Genomic DNA, 18,578 nt, shown 5'->3' with positions numbered 1-18,578 from the left:
ATATGGCATTTACTTAATTAATTAACAACAAATTAGCAAAGACAAAAACACTCCAGTAAAGTTGAATGTAGATACTGCCTGTCAGACATTGGGACAATTTCACAAATTTGTGTACGTCTCAGATAGAATCCATATTGACATATTCAGGACATAAAATGCATTGTTAGAAAATAAACGATACAACAACAAACCGTAAATACATTTGTTGAAATGATTCTCACCCCTCTGTAGCTTGCTATGGAACAGCATTTTAGTAAAATGTGTTGTGCCTGCACGGGCTTAGAACTAAAACACCAATCTTTAACTCAAAAAATTTAAACAACCCCATTCAACAATATTTGCAAAGCAACAAAGTCAAGCAACAGTGTCCACTCTACGTAGACTATTGAAAAGTGAGTTACTTAATTAAACATAGCCTAACTATAAAACAAGTGTTTCAGACAAACAACATGCACTAAATCATACCAATTGACTGACATCACACTGAGATTCAACTACAGCAAACTAGCTTGTATTACTGATGACTACACATAAAATACAAATACATGTAGTCCCAAAGTCTTGCAAATTTAAGTAATGTTCAAAAAAGTATATGCCATACAAACATTACAAACTGTACTTCAGCATCACAATGCGACAACGTACTTAACCAGCACTACAAATCGACTTTGGATTACTGACTGCATGCCATCATTGAATATTGTCATTGGGTGGTAGGAGCTTCTTCTTCTTCTCTTCTTCCTCCTTTTCCTTTTGGATCCTTCCACAAGCCACATCATAGCAAGATCAACATAAGACAATAATAAAAAACAGCATGATACTTTTTCTTTTCTTCATATTTAATTCGAGCTTTAGCAGACAAGTTCAGTACACCACCTATTACACCAACCACATTAAACTTACAATAAGTAAGAGCGATAAACTGTCTCTATCATAACACAATGTAACTAATAATTATTATTATGATGGTTACTGCCTTGTGCTAGACATTACGACAACATTGATGTACACATTGTGACAATGTCCCAGGCAATGAAATCTGATATACGTAACAGCTAGAATATAATAGTTTGGTAGAAAGTAACAAAGTTAAAATCACTGGCTAAGTGACAATCTTATTTCCGTCTCAATCTATTGACTATCAAATATAAAACACTGGACAGAAACACACAAAACATTCTTATCTTACTCAACAAAGAACCAACTAGACTATTAATAGTACATCACTCCCTGTGCATATCTTTTCCACTGTCATAGGCAAAGGCATTGAAACATAGCAAGTGATCAAAACAGCAATAATTTGTTTACATTACATTAAATGTTAACAGTATTAGTAAATCAATTCCTTCAAAATCTCTTCACGAAAACATAGACCATGAACATTTATTAGCAAAATTATGTTTTAATTAATTAAACCTTTGCAGTTCAGTCTAGATACTACATCCACTCCTTCCACAAACTACATTTAGTGATTGTTAACAGCAAGCACAGTAAAATATATTGTACACTATACAACCCAATGAATTACTGACAATAAAAATGCAATACACATTATTACAAGTATTCTAATACCATTATTTAGTTCAATTAATTAATCAAGAATGTAAACGAGTAATCATACATTCCCATTCATTGCATTAAACAATGTATCAAATCACATCAAAAAGTTTTCCCATGCATATCAATGCATTTGTGTACTGGAGAGCCTCCTTTGCTTCAAAAATACTTCTTACAGGTCTGGCATTCAATGGCTCCTTTTTGCTGATGGATAGGTTTTTCTCTTTCAGCAATGCATTCAGTCCCTTCAAGTCACTACTGCGTCTGAAACCTCTGTAACATTAATATTGTATCTGTCTAATTCTCTTACTACAATGTGTATTTTCCTCTCCTCAACAATAGCAGTTTTAGCATTCACACACGCAGTTTCCGGGGAGGGGGGCGTCAACGTCACAAGCAAACTGACATTCCATGAAGCAAAGTACCAAAAGGGAATCTTCTTCCGCGACTTGTCAATGTTCCTTGTGCAGGAAATCAACCCCGAGAGACTTGCAAGTTCTCCACAGGTAAACAAGTGAGAGACGGTGTAAGTGACGCCATCCTACGACGTCCCAGTCTTGCAGCCATGCTTTTCTCACTTGCTGGTGTGGCAAGTTACTCAAAGAATAGAAAAATGATAAGCAATGGAACCATAGAGCATCGGAAAATCATAGGCAACCATGGAGCAATTCAAACTCCGGGTGCTGCCATTTACATCCGGGTGGCGCCATTACATCCGGACACACACACACACACACACACACACACACACACACACACACACACACACACACACACACACACACACCACACACACACACACACACACACATGCACACGCACGCATGCACACACTCACGCATGCACACACACACACACACACACCACACACACACACACACACACACACACACACACACACACACACACACACACACACACGTGCACGCATGCACACACTCACGCATGCACACACACGCATGCACACACTCACGCATGCACACACACACACACACACACACACACACACACACACACACACACACACACACACACACACACACACACACATGCACTGCATGCACCCATGCATACATGTGTGCACAAGCACACATGCACACACGTTTGTTGTGAAGCTAATACTCCTGGTAGCAATCAATATTATGCATGTCCACATCACCATCATGTACTATGACACTCAACATATCACACATATCCTGCCTACACTCACCTCGAGCAACATCAAAGATATACAGCAGCACAGAAGACAGTAGTGTCGCTATAACATAATATTATTGAGTATCACGCTGACCTGCTACAGCATCATCAAATGGCCAACTTACCGCATAAGCAAGCCATGAAGAAAACCAGCAAAACAAGATACCCCTTTTCGTCAAGTATCTTCCCGGCTACTATAGCCACAACAGCAAGACCAAGATTCTGAATAGCTTGCATGCTGCAATAAGAAATAAGACCTAAACATAAACTAACCACAAACTGTACAATTGCTGTGTACAAATGCGTTTGCACCACACAAGAATTCCTCTAGCTATTCAATGAACAAATCAAATAAAAATTACTTACAAGCCATATGCAGTTCCCAGCTGCTGCTCTGGCAAAACGAACGCTACCATTGGCCATAGTGCACATGCCAACATAGAATACCCGACACCCATGATGACCTGCAACAAAGACATTAACATAACCTGCAATCTATATGTTGGTGTTAAATTTAATTTTGATATCAACAAAAATAGTCCAAACTGACTAAGTTGAGCTGCTTCTCAAATACTTAGTCACCAGTATTATACAAGCAGCAAATTCAATACTTCTGACAGTATTACGATAATCAAGTTGGTGAGTACAAAAGAATGCTAGTACAGCACATTAATATGGAGAATTGCTGACAATTGTCTTCAGCAATGAAACACTTGTACATAAATGCTGTGTTGGTCAAGAAGTTCCTGTCAAGAAGATAAACAGACAGATAACCGACGTTCACCATGACTTGTTGTTGCCGCAAATAACAAATTCTAATTGAGCTAGCCAGAACCCAAAGATAAGAAGACTGCAAATACACAGCGACTACCACAACCACGCAACGCTTATAAGAGCACATGCAAATACTGATTCAACAGCAAATGTTCTCAATAAAACTCCCAAATTATTGACGACTAAAAGTCAGAGTTCCAGTGTGTGTGTGTGTGTGTGTGTGTGTGTGTGTGTGTGTGTGTGTGTGTGTGTGTGTGTGTGTGTGTGTACCATTGGAATCCATGGATTAATAAATGTGAAGGCCAGAAGAGAATGAGAACCAAGAGTAATGACCACAGCAGCAATCACTACAACAAACGAAATCAAGTTAAGCTACAAATCACATGACTAATTACACCAAAGAGTTCAGTCAAACATTTGCATGAGATTACAAATAACCAACTGAACCCTTTGGTCTACTACAGTACAATGTTAAATCACCCCAAAATACATTTTTCCCAAATCTGTCAATAAAAAATCCAAAGATGGGTGAGAAAGCAGCCGACAAGATATAAACAATTCTGCAACAGAAACATTAGTTAATACTCACACTGTTATAATTACGACAACATCTACCCATCAACAGCATTCGCTTGTGCATCTGAAAAGTCATATTTAGTTGTAAAAAACACCCTAATAGCAACACACATCTCAATGTTTACATCAATTGGTTACTTAGCTGTAGCATTACTCACGTTCCGACTCCAATAAAAATAAAGACAGCTACGTAGTAGGCAACACAGATAATAAAGAGCATGTAAATAGTGATAGGAAACTTCTTCACATCAGACAGTGTAATCTTCTCCTCTATAACAAATTACGTTAATTAAGCACTGAAAGAACTTCAGAAAATTCTTTACCTAACGAGATCTTCTTTCGCTTCGTCAATACCTCAGCTCTCTTATCAAGTACTGCCAAAATGATTGCACATAGAAAAGAAAAGATACACATGCCCACACCTAAAATAAAACAATGTATTGAAGACCGCTGCAATGGTGCTAAGTACTAGAAATTTCTATGCATGACAACAACTTCTGTTTGAATTTTACATTTGGAGTATGCATGTTACATACACACAATGTGTTTAGCGACCCATTTTAGTAAGCAGTCACAACCATAATCAGCAAACAGATTCAAGCTAATTACTGGTATTATGGTATGCAAGCCATTGCAAATTTGCCAGCATGTGTGACTGTTCGATCAAGGGCTAACTAAATCCACATTTTCAATCATCCAATCCTTCATTTGTCCTGCCTGTTTAAATCATCACTAATCAGACTTTCTCACAGCAAGACCACAACCAAAGTATGAGACAGTTTCCTTGCAAGAAATACTAATGCAAATGCTCTAAATCAAGTATGAACAACCACAACAAGAAAACATAAATGCCACTTTAAAAACCATAAATTTTTTATCTGCATTACTATGTACAATATGTTGTCATAATCGAGCTCAGTTCGTTGTTTACATAACTCACAAGTTGTCAACAGGAATGTATAATATGACTTACCCGCCATCATGCTGAGACCGAGAACTCTGTAGCCAGGACTGACCAAACTCGCTACGGCATTGTAAATCGGTTTCATAATATTAAAATTCACTGTGCTACCCTGTCCACAACAGAAAGCTCACAACAAACACAAAAACTTATGTCCAGTCATAACACTCACAACGCGAGCAAAACTTAGCTGCAAACCAAACACCATGTTAAGCTCTTTGCCTTTAAACCAGAGTACAGCATAATTGTTTTGAGCAACACACAGTGACTCACCACCAATGCTAATACAACAAACCAATACAAGATCAAAATACAAGTGTAATCGATGGTAACAGTCTGCCACGTAAAGTCGCTTATATAAAGTATGATGTTATGGAGATATGTGAGTGCAAACACACACACACGCACGCACGCACGCACGCATGCACGCACGCATGCACGCACGCACGCATGCACGCACGCACGCACGCACGCATGCACGCACGCACACACACACACACACACACACACACACACACACACACACACACACACACACACACACACACAAACACAAATGGACAAATGTTAAGACCTCCACGTCTTTCAACGTCGACCTTGAGGTCAGTTGCAGAGATAGCTCCCCCTGCCTCTAGAGACAGAGCCTCCATGCGCTACGTGGAGTCTTAGGGCCAGCGCTACAATCCACCTGGACCTTGGCCAGAGTCATCCAGGGGCACTGACGTATGGCGCAGCTCTGGAACTGGACACCAAGGCCCACACGTACCCGTCTGCTGCATGATGTTGCTGCCAAGCCAGCGGTCTTGTCCACTCCAGTCAATGACCAGGTACTCATCTATACTTCTGAGTCGAGAGAAGCAAGTGTGGATGAGTTTCTTGCTCAAGGAAACTGCAACAGTGGAGCCTCCACCAGGATCAAACCTTCAACCCTCATCACGGAATACAACATCCCGGATGTCATCACCAATGCTCTACCAACTGCTCCACCACACCCACACACACACACACACACACACACACACACACACACACACACACACACTCACACACACACACACACACACACACCACGCACACACACACACACACACACACACACACACACACCACACACACACACACACACACACACACACACACACACACACACACACACACACACACACACACACACATACACACACACACACAACTCTCTATATGTAGACAGAGATGACAGTATAATGCACTCTGTGATACAGTCCGTGCAGAATGCCAAGCAAAGATGATAAATGTTTATGTTAATAGAGAATTCAGCTTAACTCTTACTTACCCAAACACAAACCGACCGATCTCCATCAGTAAATATGAATTGAACAATGCTCCCAGTGCAAACAGAATCTGATACAAACCACATACTCAACTCACTATTAATTGAATTGGACACGACAATCTGATACGGCAGCTTACCTGTCCTAGCAACACAAATCCAGCAAATACTATTCCGCCCCATCTAAACAATAAATAACTGCTACTTCATTTCATGTAACACTTACACTTATCAGTCAAATTGATTAACTTGGTGTGAGCATCTCATGGCAATATGCCACTTTCTACAGTCTACTGAGTATTGTATACTACTGGTGAACCAAAAATAGAAACAAACCCTAAATATACTGTCTTGTGATGAAAAATAGTTACATCGTAGAATACAATTTCTTGTTAGGATTACATTCTGCAATGTTGACCAGTAATTCACCTCGCCATCAATAAGTAACTATAACTAAGATTTAATTACCCCACAAATTTTGATATCAATACCTTACCTAAGTCCCAACTTCCGATCAATGAGAATCCCTCCGATGAAACATAGAATCACGTTAGGCCACGAGTAGAGTGAGTACAGCAATAGATATTTGCTGTAGGACACACCCATGTCCTATAAAACAAATAAAATAATAAAATATATAAATACCACATAAGATGAAATATTGGCAGGAAATTTATTTTGGCGGATTGGCGGATTTTTCAGTGACTGCCAATATAAAACCTGTCATTAATTTGGCCATTGGGATATGTTGACATCATCACCCACGTGGATCAGGCATCCTAAGGCGATGTGGTGGTACGTCACACAGACGAGGCCACAAGATTGTAGGTAATCCCTGCTTGCCATCTGTTGTGCCTATGAATGAGGCCGTGAGGTTACAGATAAAGCACTGACACAGCAGTTCTTCATCACTCTAAACAGTAGTTGGAGACCAGTAAGTTAGGGAAATGTGAGCCACGAACACAGCTGTCAATCACAAACTTCTCCATGACCACTCATGGCACTTATGGGAAGACATATATCAGTTATCAAACAACAATGTCCAACCGTCAAAATGAAATCCACCAAATATGATTTGTCCATCAATTGCTTAGCAAACCGCCAATATAAATTCCCGCCAATGTTTCATCTTATACAGTATATTGTATATTTATAAAAATAAAATATATAATATACATTATTATATTATATTGATATATTTATTATTTATAATATATATTATATTATATTAATAATTTTTTATTTATAATATATGTTATTACATTATGTTAATATATTTATTATTTAAAATATAAAATAAAATTTAAAATCACTGGTTAAAAATTAAAATTTTTAAATTTCATGATCCAGCTGCGAAATAGTCATGTGCTAGCATGCCTACTTGCTGAATTTCAGTCTGCAACGCAGCTGGATTGTCATAGCAAAAGTAGCTTCCTATCAATCAACAAATAGGTTGCTTTAGTCTTTGCGAAGTCGTTGCGAATTTGTCGCACTCACCGAAATTTAGAAAGCAAGTGAATATTAGCACGATGAATCTGTGTGGCCAGCGACGAGGATCACACAGAATAGCTGGACCACAACCGTTCCATTCCTGCTCATCGATGTCGCTCTCGGTCTTCTCGTCAGCCCTGTCAGCCACCAAAGGCTGACGCTCGTCTAGGTCGGCCATACCTGTAAAAGTCACGTGATGATGCAAAATATGCCTACACTATCTTCCTGCTGTACTCAGTTTCTGTTTAGTACGTACTTGTATATGCATACAGGAATGCCGTTGGTACTTAAAACTTCATGTTAGACCACACAACAGATACAAGCGCGTTCAGCTTTTAAGGTCTGGAACGTCGAGGCTTGCCCTTCGCCTCGTACGCAGGCCCTCTTGCGCGCCCGGAGAACCTTATGATTTTGCACAAATTTCTAGCTCAAATATAAACTGCAGGAGCAATTTTTAAAAATTAAAAAACTACCACTTACTAACAAATCACGATATTATGATACAAGCAGCGACCACTAAACGGATCCCGGGATCCGTGTATGTAACTGTCTGTTAGAAGGTATGACCTCTTCAAAGTTAATTAATTGCACCAGAAGAAGGCGGTCTGAAACCAGTCTCTCCACGGCGAGGATTGACAATCCGGGGAATGACGAAGGCGGGGAGAGACTGGCTCGAGTCTAGTCTAGTCCGGCTAATTCAGCCGCACGCGAGTTTTGGTATTTTTTTACTACATAATTTAGGAAAAATGGGTTTTTAAATCTAGCTAGACTTCTTTGCTCACGCATGCTAAGCAGAGTTTTTGTATTAGGTAGGAGGAGGGAAAGAGAGAAACTTGTGAAAAACCAGAGTGTCAACATCACGGCTTCATTCCGCAATTACCCAATGTGTTACAACAGACAGGAAATACTAGTTAACTTGTTATCAGGTCATGCTGTTGGCCCAAACTACAGCAATCACCACAAATCCAAGCTCTCTTAGTGAACCACTGTCATAGATTTGCGCATGCTCGTCGTTTTTCCAAGGAAGACACCGAGACGAGAACGTTTGCCGTGTTTTTCACTCAAAATCGATATAGCGGTCCCAAGCCGCTATGTAGACGGTCTAGTAATAGAAAGCGTGCTAAGCAACCTATTGGTGTGTCAACTCTGCGAAGATGGCAGAGAAAGTTGCATCACATGATGAGACGGCAGCAGCGAGCAAAGCGGCTGGTTACAACGGTAGAGTATATTCATTGTCTACTCTGCAGCTAATGTCTACAGTTGGTGAGCGTAATTAGTGGGTCCCCAATTGAGGGCACTGATGTTGACGTGTTGTTAGGTACTGGAACGTTCGGTAGAGTGGTGTTGGTTAAGGATAAGGGGTCGTCCGACTATATGGCGTTGAAGGTGATGAATATCGGCGAGGTGGTTCGGCTAAAGCAAGTGCAGCACGTGCAGAATGAGAAGTCGATTCTCATGTCGATCGACCATCCATTCATTGTTGGAATGTGAGATGACTGTTGATTGTTGTCTGGCAGTAAGAATGTTAGAGTTGTCACAATTCTTGTTGAGTGAGAGTGCTGTGTGGGCGTGCAATAATAGGGTATTTACGTGTATTCATCATACCTGGATGCTAGTGACAAACAGTAAGGACAAAGAAAGTGTGAGACAGATTGAAACAGATAGAGTGAAAATCAACTTTTTTACAATGGAAATGGACGTCATTCGTATTGACAACAGGATCTTAGACCTGTATCATGTGCTTTGCTCTGAGTATGTATTGATAGAAAGTATGATATAGCAGAATTCTCACTCAATTTTATTTAATTAATTAAGATAATGTATTCTCTCTGTGTGTTGTAGTTTTTAGGCTTGTTGCAAAGGTATCACTACAGTGTAAGGGTAGCTATGGATACACTGACAACCTGTAGTCTGTAGTTTAATTGAAGTGTATAGCAGTTTCAGTTGTAAGCATTTCAAGGCTATTCATGTCACTTATGGTTAGTTGACAATGTTCTTGCTGAGCTCAGTGGTATGCTCTGCTGCATGCCACCATAGTATAGAGTTCACAATGTATGGTATGCTGCACTGTTTCAAAGAGTCCAAGTAGCTAAAAAGGTCAGTGCACACAAGAAACGAAAAAGGTAGTACAGTGTTAAGAATATTACTGCTGAACTCCACACCGCGCTGCAGTCTGGGCTACCCAGCTCAGCAGTGATATTGTGAACTAGGCTGTACTGTATACATCTTTGTGCTAAGGGACCAGTTTGAAGTTTGCACTTCTTTCCAAAGTTTCCTTCTTTCACATAGAGTGGAACTCCCTTCTCTCTCCTGTGTCCGAAACTCTTGTTGTGCTTATTTACATAGGCACAATCTACATTCATTAATTAGTTAACTAAATATGCACCCCCCCCCCATCCCACTGATATCATTTCCTAATGTAAATCTATTACGTTGGAACACAAAGTATGCTGTCTATTAGACTCTGGAAGTGAGTAATCAGCAGGGGTCAGGGCAGGTGTGCTAACCAAGTGGTTTTATTAAAGAGCTGCTGCATTGGTACCTTATTACTTTGTCAAGCAAATTGACTTAATTAAACGGTTCATAGATTTTGTAGGCTTCAGATCTACTAGGAGACACGGAGTCTTACACTCTGTCCATTGGACAGTGAAATGTCTTTGATATACTTACACTTTATTCTGTTAGAAGAGCTTAGATAACCTAGTAAACAATAATACAGCCGTACTGTTTCTAAACAACATCACCTCAAAGGCCCAAGAGGCTGAAAAGATATCGCAGATTTGCAAAAGTTTAACCTTATATGGAACAGGTAGTTACCATTGTAGCCACATGGCTTGAATTTTACACACAGTTACTATACTCTGCTAACCAACCTGTTGGTAATGATGCCCTATGCGCAGCATCCCGCACAAATGATGATATTGATATCCATCTATTTATAACCATATCAAAGTAGAAATTGCAGGCAAAGAAGTGAATACAAAAACATTCATGAATCCTTCGGTTGTCTTTATACTTTGATCATTAGTCATTTTAAGAGAAGACTATGCATGAGGTTAGCTAGGTATATGAAGTTTGCATGCACACAAAAATAGTGAAATCCTTTGCAGCCATACATGCTTTATGCTTACCTAATCATTTCGGCTAACAGTTGCGTGTGTGCTCAACCTACAGTGCCGATGAGACACAACAAAATGTGTAATTTTGTGATGTCCATCAAAAATCAGTCAAAACCCTACCCCTGTTTGAAGGAGTTACATTTTACAAGAAAATGTTTTGGAAAAAAGTGCAAATTTGGAGATAATTTGGAGATGTAGGGAAATTTGGTGTCGAAGTTCCTTCAGACAGTTGCTCTGTGCCACGTTCAGCTACCAATGCAATGACTATCATCTAGTTGCACAAATAAGGTTATTATCTGTAGGCGAACTCATATGTTATTAATAAGTTTTGTGTACGTTATGCATCTTGTGGACAACATTGTGTCCAACACCATTCAGTAGTAGACTTTGCAACTATAGATTTACATTGGCATGGAAAGTGTCCAAAGTTAAGGGACCATTCGTATTTATCGACATTTTATAAAAAAAATGGTTGATGTCCTTACTTTTCAATCTATGTGATGTCACTTATATATAGAATGTTAGAGACGATATGTACCTAGATATGTACCGTTACCTAATTAGCATAATACGTCCGTCATCTGGAGGTCTGCCGTGTACCACAATGCTTCCACCGTCTTCTCATAGTCATTCGTGGGTCTTGTGTATATGGCAGGCTGAGCGACAGTGCTTTCTCTGCTGAGAAGTCTCTGAAGAGACAGCAAATAAGACCCATACATGTCGAAGTCCCATGGTCAATTATTGAGCATTTTTCCAACAGGTCATTATACACTCTATTCCTTCAGGAGGACTTGCAAAGCACCTCTCAAGTTATCCATGATGCCATTTTTACTTCCGGCTTAAAGAACGAAACAGCCATTTACCCCACCCCCAAACGAAAAGTTTTTGTTTTTGTAAAATGTCTTTAAATATGGACAGCCCCTAAATGGAGACCAAATTCTAGTCGAATTCTTCAGTAATATAGTGTGTTGGTGTTAATGATTGGTAATCCCAATTCTTTCAGCCGGGAGAATTCTGAATTTTGTTTTGTTTGTTTGTTTGCCTGTTTTGTCTGCCTGTCTTGTCTGTCTGTCTGTCTGTCTGTCTGTCCATCCATTTGTCTGTCTGTTTGTCTGTCTGTCTGTCTGTCTGTCCATCCATTTGTTCGTCTGTCTGTCTGTCTGTCTACTTTACTGCTCACAGTGTGTGTGTGTGTGTGTGTGTGTGTGTGTGTGTGTGTGTGTGTGTGTGTGTGTGTGTGTGTGTGTCTTATTGAATAGTGTGAGATCACATATATTTAGGTATTGGTCACATCACGATGAGGCCTTTTTGTACATGCTATTGGAGTACGTCCCTGGAGGAGAGCTATTTACGTATCTGAGAACAGCTCAGAGATTCAACACAGCAACTAGTCGATTTTATGCTGCAGAGATAGTTTCAGCATTAGAGTATCTTCATGCTAGAAGCATCGTATATAGAGATCTCAAGCCTGAGAATTTGCTATTAGACAAAGATGGACACATGAAGATCACAGACTTTGGTTTTGCTAAGAAATTGTCTGACAGGTTGGTCATGTGAGTGATGTATTGACGAGACGGGTGGGATGACTTGTGTTTTGGCAGGACGTGGACTTTGTGTGGTACTCCAGAGTATCTTGCACCTGAAATTATACAAAGTAAAGGGCACGGGAAAGGGGTGGATTGGTGGGCACTCGGAATTCTCATTTACGAAATGCTGGCAGGGTGAGTGTCTGATCAGTAGTCAGGTCGTTCCCTGTTGGACATGTATATGCTAGTTTGTGTGTGTCACGTGCCTGTCTGCTTCCATACGTGTTTGCCTCTAATTTCTTTATATTTTGTATGTCTGCTTGTGTCTGTTTGTCTGTATGCCTCGTGCTTTATAAACACGGCCTCTGATTGCTTTACGTTTGCTGTAACACGTTTTGTATAGATATCCTCCATTCTTTGATGATAATCCATTTGGAATATATGAGAAGATTCTCGCTGGGAACATCGACTGGCCACGGCATATGGAACCAGTTGCGAAGTCAGTTGTTGTAGCTCGTCGTGACACGTGACTATTTGTGATATAAATAATGTTTACAGAGACCTCATCAAGAGATTGTTAGTTCATGATCGAACAAAGCGGTTAGGCAACATGAAGGTGAGGGATTGGTTTTACTCTTACTGTATATTGATTTTCGTAAGAAATAGAATTTAGTAAAATCCTGGCACAACCCATTTACCATTTGGCTTATTTATTGATGGTCAAATGAAGCATTTGGTTGTGGTTAGATGCAAAAGTTGTGGAGCAAGTAATGTGGGTTGTCATAGCTGTGTGACCTGGATAAATTTGCATACAAATTTTGAAATTTAGTATAACATAAGATACTGCTGTGTATGTAATCTGGGGTGCGTTTGACTGGCCTCTTTCAGCCTCTTCCCGAAGAGTCTGGAAGAGCCTGACCACGCGCCTCGTCCAACCTCTTCCAGCTCTGCACTGGAAGAGGGGCTTGCCAACCAGCAGCAGAGTTTGTAGAGTTGGCTTTTCCAACCATAGCAGCAGAGTTGTAGAAGTTGGAAAAAGGGGCGTGCACATGGAGCCTCTTGAGGCTGGAAGAGCCCAATCAAACGCACCCCTGAACACAATTGGTATGTATTTCATGAGACTGGTAGATTCTATGTGGAATGGAATCTTTACGTTGTTTGTAGACTCTGAATGTAACGTGTTAGTTACATTTGCTGCGAGTTTTACTTTCTACATCCAGGTAGAGATGAGGTAGATCTTAAGCACGTCATTTTACTTGGACGAATGCAATCGTGAATTGTCTTGCAATTGTAGTGTTCTTGTAGCATTGAACATGTCTGTACTTTACAGTGCAAAGTAGCCCAGACAGAGATGTACTTTGCTGTTGTGGTGTTTGTGTACATGTACTAGATAATCTAGACTTCTGTGTTAGTGCTGTTACGTCTTTCACATTAAATTTCAACAACTCAAAGCAAATCTAGTTGTGAATCAATTTGAGCAAACTTAGTTCTTGATTCAATTTATTTGTTTATGCATTAGAAATAGGAGGTTTCTTGCACACTGTTCTTGGTTTGTCACAGTTTCAGTTCCAGCAGTTCAACCTCTAGACATTGAACAGCTGGAATTGCCTCGCCTATCGTGCACACCAGAGTTCTAGATGTTTGCGTGTTTGACATTTATGGTATTCTTTATTTTGTCATCTGATTTGCAAAGAGTGTTACAGAAGCCCACAACAGCAGCAACAGTGGTGACGTAATTGCGCATGCCCTGCGGCATTTCCAGTTCCTAGATTAGCACCAGTTGCTGGCTGTTTCAATAGTTCTAGCAGTCTTGTGATGCTCCTGAGTTTCAGTTCCAGAATTGTAAATTGAATGCACTCTTGAAGTCTTGTAATCTGTAAATTCAAAGTGTCACTAAATCTGAAGTTTGGTGTGTAGCAACAGATTGTTATTTGGAAGTTTCAATGTACATTTGCAGTCCATGATTATGGAAGAGATATTTAGCAGTTTAAATTTGTTGTAGGTACTTGTAGGTACATTTCTTGCCCACTCTCCATCTCATCGGTTTAGGTATCCACCCACCTGTCTGGCACATGTGACACATGATTATGATGCAATTTGTGATGATGATGTGATTCAGTTACCTTTTCATATCACAGCCCTTATTGTATTGGAATCTAGTCTTAGCTTTACAGAGAGCTCATTGACATGTTGAGTAAATGCGAAATGTCGGTCTAAGCATTGTTGCTAAATCTGATGTAAAGAGCAGATTCTAGCTAACCACCAGGGAAAGAAAAGAAGTCATTGAAATGCAAAATGTACATAAACCTTTCTGGGAAGATGTTGAATCCAATGTTTATTAACACATTGTTGTCCTAAAACTGTGTCAGCACGTTTAGTGAAAAATGTGTCACAGGCCAACTCTAGCATCTTTCTAGCAGTTGTGAAGCTAACTGACTATAGTGTCAGAGATGGGGTTTCAGCTTCTTGTGACACTTCCTTGAGAGTAATGACATTGGCTCTGGACTGGCTTACAGTTTATGTAATTAATTCATAAGTTATTCCCTAGTCTGGTTTCTTGTGATACACAGCTGACCAGGAAGACTGACATGTGTGTGTGTGTGTGTGTGTGTGTGTGTGTGTGTGTGTGTGTGTGTGTGTGTGTGTGTGTGTGCGTGCATGCATGCGTGCGTGTGCATGTGTGTGTGTGTGTGTGTGTGCATGCGCGTGTGTGTGTGTGTGTGTGTGTGTGTGTGTGTGTGTGTGTGTGTGTGTGTGTGGCGTCTGTAGCTCAGTTGGTTAGAGAGTTGCATTTGAAGAATGGTAACATCTGGGACGTTGAGGTCTTAGGTTCGCAGACGAGTACAGACGTAATTTCCTTGGGCAAGAAATTCACACACAATTGCCTTTCTTGACACAGGAGTATAGATGAGTACCTGGTCTTTGACTGGGGGTGGACTAGACCGCTGGCTTGGCAGAACTGCGGTATAGACAGGTACGTGTGGACGTGAGGTCTAGTCTTTTGGCTGCGCCAAAGTCAGTGCCCTTTGATGCTCTGGCCACGCATCAAGGGGTTTGTCAGCGCGCAGCCTAAAACTCCGAGTAGTGCTGGGGTCCCTACTTTGAAATAGGCAGCGGGTGCTATCTTTGGAACTTTCTGAAGGGCATATCCGTGTGTGTGTGTGTGTGTGTGTGTGTGTGTGTGTGTGTGTGTGGTGTGTGTGTCACATTTGGATTCAACATGTCCTATATGTCCTGTTTGTGAGATAATTTGTTTTAATTTTGTGGACTGTCACCTCACTACTGAGTTGACACTTTGGTTTACGTCTGCATCTTAATTTAATTAAAGGTGCAGGGTCACGGTCGGACATGCCCACTTGAGCCGATCTTAATTAAGGTAGCTTTTGCATCTTAGCTATTGTACGTAACATATGTTCAAGTGTCCTGGCAAGAAAATCAGTTTCGATCGCCAGTAAGCCCTTCCAATGTTGTATGTTGCGCATGAGCAAAGGTCAATAGACAAAACTACTGCAAAATTGGCTATTTAGGTGTTGATTGACGGGCATGGCAGCAATGTAAGCTTTAAGCAATACAAAGTTTTGCTGCTCACTGTGAACTGAGTTCGCTTCATTACTCTGAGAGAAAGACGTGACTACCCCAGATGCAGCTTACAGGAATGTGACAAGTGCTCTCTGGTCACATGCAGAGCGTTAGGAACTCCATCCAATCTGGCTCAAAGTGCGAGGGTGCTTCTCGAATTTTACCGAAACTGCAGTGTAGCAACCTTAGTTTGAGGTTTAGAAGAAAAAATCTGAGAAGTACATGTAAAAAGCTTAGAATTTAGCTACCAGAGTCACGGTCTAACGTAACCTATACTGCAACGTCTTGATCGTTCCAATTTAGGCTATAGAGAGACTTCAGTCAGCGTTGCCTTCAGTGCAAATTAGAGCGTCTAAGTCCTTGCGGTTACTGAGTGTTTGAAAAAGTTCACCCTTTTCAAAGGGCTGCAGTGCGCATGTCCACAATGACCTTGCACCTCTAAGACAAACTCTAATGACATTACATATGGTGCACAACACTTAGCATGGTGTTTGTCTAATTTAAATATTGCTGTTGCAGTAACTACTTTAGTTCAAAACGTGTAGTTGTTCAACCTGCTCTCTGTCAGCTTGTTTAGATAGGGACTGTTGTCAGCAACTGCATTGGATTTTTCACGTCTCTTTTTAATTTGCAGATGTTCACTTTATTATCAATCTCTAGTGTTCCTTTGCCCAGTTGCTTAAATTCTTCATTGGTTTTCTTGCTGTTCTGTAATTCCCAGGGTCATGAGGCCATTAGTGGTGATGAGGACTTATTTGGCTAATCTCCCTATGTGGGAAGTCAGATTGAGGCAGCCTCAAGGGTGGGTAGTACATGTTGGTCTGGTCACAGCTTTTACAAGAGTATGTACACATTTGGATGACATGACTTTGAGATAGATCATGGCTGAATAAATTGTTGAGCTAAGTGGAGGACTCCAAGTGTATTATAGTGTCTGCTTAATTAATTAATTAGTCTCATCTATTGTGTCTGTAACTTCCAATGGGAAGAGTACGATGCAGTTGAATACAATTGTTGATGTTGTGGATTCTTGTCAAACTGTGAGCTAAAGTTGAACAAATACCCTGTTTACACAAGTACTTGTAAGCGGGCCAGCCCATGCTGGCTCAGTTTATATGGTACGCATAAACGTGGGTTGTGCCGGGCCAAGTACATCATGTAAACGCATAGTGTTCTGGAATACGAGCCACACATGCTCATTTGGTACAAAATGGCATGGAGCGAGATGGACACTCTCTGTCTTATTCGATTGTGGAGTGACCAAGATGTGCAAAACAAATCTCTTGAAGTTCATTGCAGCAACAGTCGCTCGGCGATAGACCTACTACGATGAATTGTACAACGTCTCGTATGCATCTTACGCATTTCTCAATATGGCTCAGTTACTGTCCATTGCAAACGTGAGCTAACGCGAGCTATGTCAATTGCAAATAACTAACGCACGTTAATGACACGCCCATTAAAAGCATTTGCTTCCTTCCACAGGGTGTTGTGTAAATGCAGGCTGGAATGCTTGGCTGGCGCGGCACAGCTCGGCTCGGCTTATTGTCCGTCCTCGTCTAAACGAGGTATAAGCAGTTGTATAGAACTGCATCAGACTCTTTCTAGCTGGATACATAAGATTATATGAAATGTTTGTTATGTAATACAGTATACTGTAACAGTCCTTTACCAATTAGATCTTGATGTTGATGTTCGTTATTACAGCTGTAACTAACATATTTGACTTTTGTGTAGAATGGAGCAGAAGACGTTCGAAAGCATAAGTTCTTCCGTGAAATTGAGAATTGGGATGTGGTACCTCAACGCAAACTAAAAGTAACACATAGCTGAGATCAAGAGCATAAGACACTTACCATGTTCAAACCTTGATTTCAGGCACCGATAGTCCCTCGTGTTGAACATGCTGGAGATACAAGGAATTTCGATCAATATCAGGAGGATGAATGGTACAAAGCCCCGCCTGTTGCTCTCAAATTACAGCAAATGTTCAAGGACTTTTAGCGCAACTAGTTTTACATTCATAGATGAACATATAGAACAAAGGGTTTATGATTGGGTGTGATAAGGACTTGTGTTACAATTGCTTGCTGAGAGCCACTGTACACTGTAGGTAGAGTGTCCTGCCGTGGACTGGATCTACATCGGCCTTCTCAGCGTATGGTGTCTAAAGTCGCTGTATATCAACGTTGTGTTGCAATAGAAATTGCAGAGCTGTTTATTGTGTGTCCATTGTATGGTAACATTTTTTGTCTCATCGTTCCTTCTTTCTTCCTTCTTATATGTGCATTTTTCTTTTCTTTTTTGTCACCCTTCTTTCATTTTGCTGGTGTGTGTGTGTGTGTGTGTGTGTGTGTGTGTGTGTGTGTGTGGTGTGATTTGAAATTGTAAGTTTTTCTGTGACTCTTCAAAATGTAACAGCAAAGTTGTTTCAAGAAATTAATTAAGTGTCCAAGTTTTCAACAAATAAACTAATTGAAGCTAATGTG

The 18,578-nt window shown here is 40.4% G+C and overlaps 2 protein-coding genes across 2 annotated transcripts; one reads left to right on the top strand and one right to left on the bottom strand.

Moving 5' to 3' along the window:
• Positions 1 to 478: 478 nt before the first annotated feature.
• LOC134196488 (major facilitator superfamily domain-containing protein 1-like) lies at positions 479 to 8,149 on the bottom strand. Its single transcript, XM_062665631.1, has 18 exons — positions 8,122 to 8,149; positions 7,872 to 8,045; positions 7,756 to 7,808; positions 6,871 to 6,983; positions 6,515 to 6,557; positions 6,378 to 6,445; positions 5,238 to 5,346; positions 5,078 to 5,177; positions 4,428 to 4,526; positions 4,263 to 4,374; positions 4,144 to 4,200; positions 4,009 to 4,088; positions 3,799 to 3,875; positions 3,121 to 3,218; positions 2,880 to 2,992; positions 2,768 to 2,815; positions 822 to 876; positions 479 to 760 (listed from the first exon to the last, which is right to left on the bottom strand). The coding sequence occupies exons 2-18, from the start codon at positions 8,041 to 8,043 to the stop codon at positions 691 to 693; spliced, it is 1,467 nt and encodes a 488-aa protein (XP_062521615.1). The 5' UTR covers positions 8,044 to 8,045; positions 8,122 to 8,149; the 3' UTR covers positions 479 to 690.
• A 724-nt stretch (positions 8,150 to 8,873) lies between these two features.
• LOC134196435 (cAMP-dependent protein kinase catalytic subunit PRKX-like) lies at positions 8,874 to 18,300 on the top strand. Its single transcript, XM_062665556.1, has 8 exons — positions 8,874 to 9,128; positions 9,184 to 9,352; positions 12,265 to 12,528; positions 12,586 to 12,705; positions 12,914 to 13,009; positions 13,069 to 13,126; positions 17,827 to 17,907; positions 17,968 to 18,300. Exons 1-8 carry the CDS (start codon positions 9,020 to 9,022, stop codon positions 18,091 to 18,093), a joined length of 1,023 nt encoding a protein of 340 aa, XP_062521540.1. The 5' UTR covers positions 8,874 to 9,019; the 3' UTR covers positions 18,094 to 18,300.
• The last annotated feature ends 278 nt before the right edge of the window (positions 18,301 to 18,578 follow it).

Source organism: Corticium candelabrum, chromosome 21, assembly GCF_963422355.1.
Source record: "Corticium candelabrum chromosome 21, ooCorCand1.1, whole genome shotgun sequence".
Taxonomy (NCBI): domain Eukaryota; kingdom Metazoa; phylum Porifera; class Homoscleromorpha; order Homosclerophorida; family Plakinidae; genus Corticium; species Corticium candelabrum.
The sequence above is the reverse complement of the archived record's forward strand: the minus strand, read 5'-3'. Positions and strand labels throughout refer to the sequence as shown.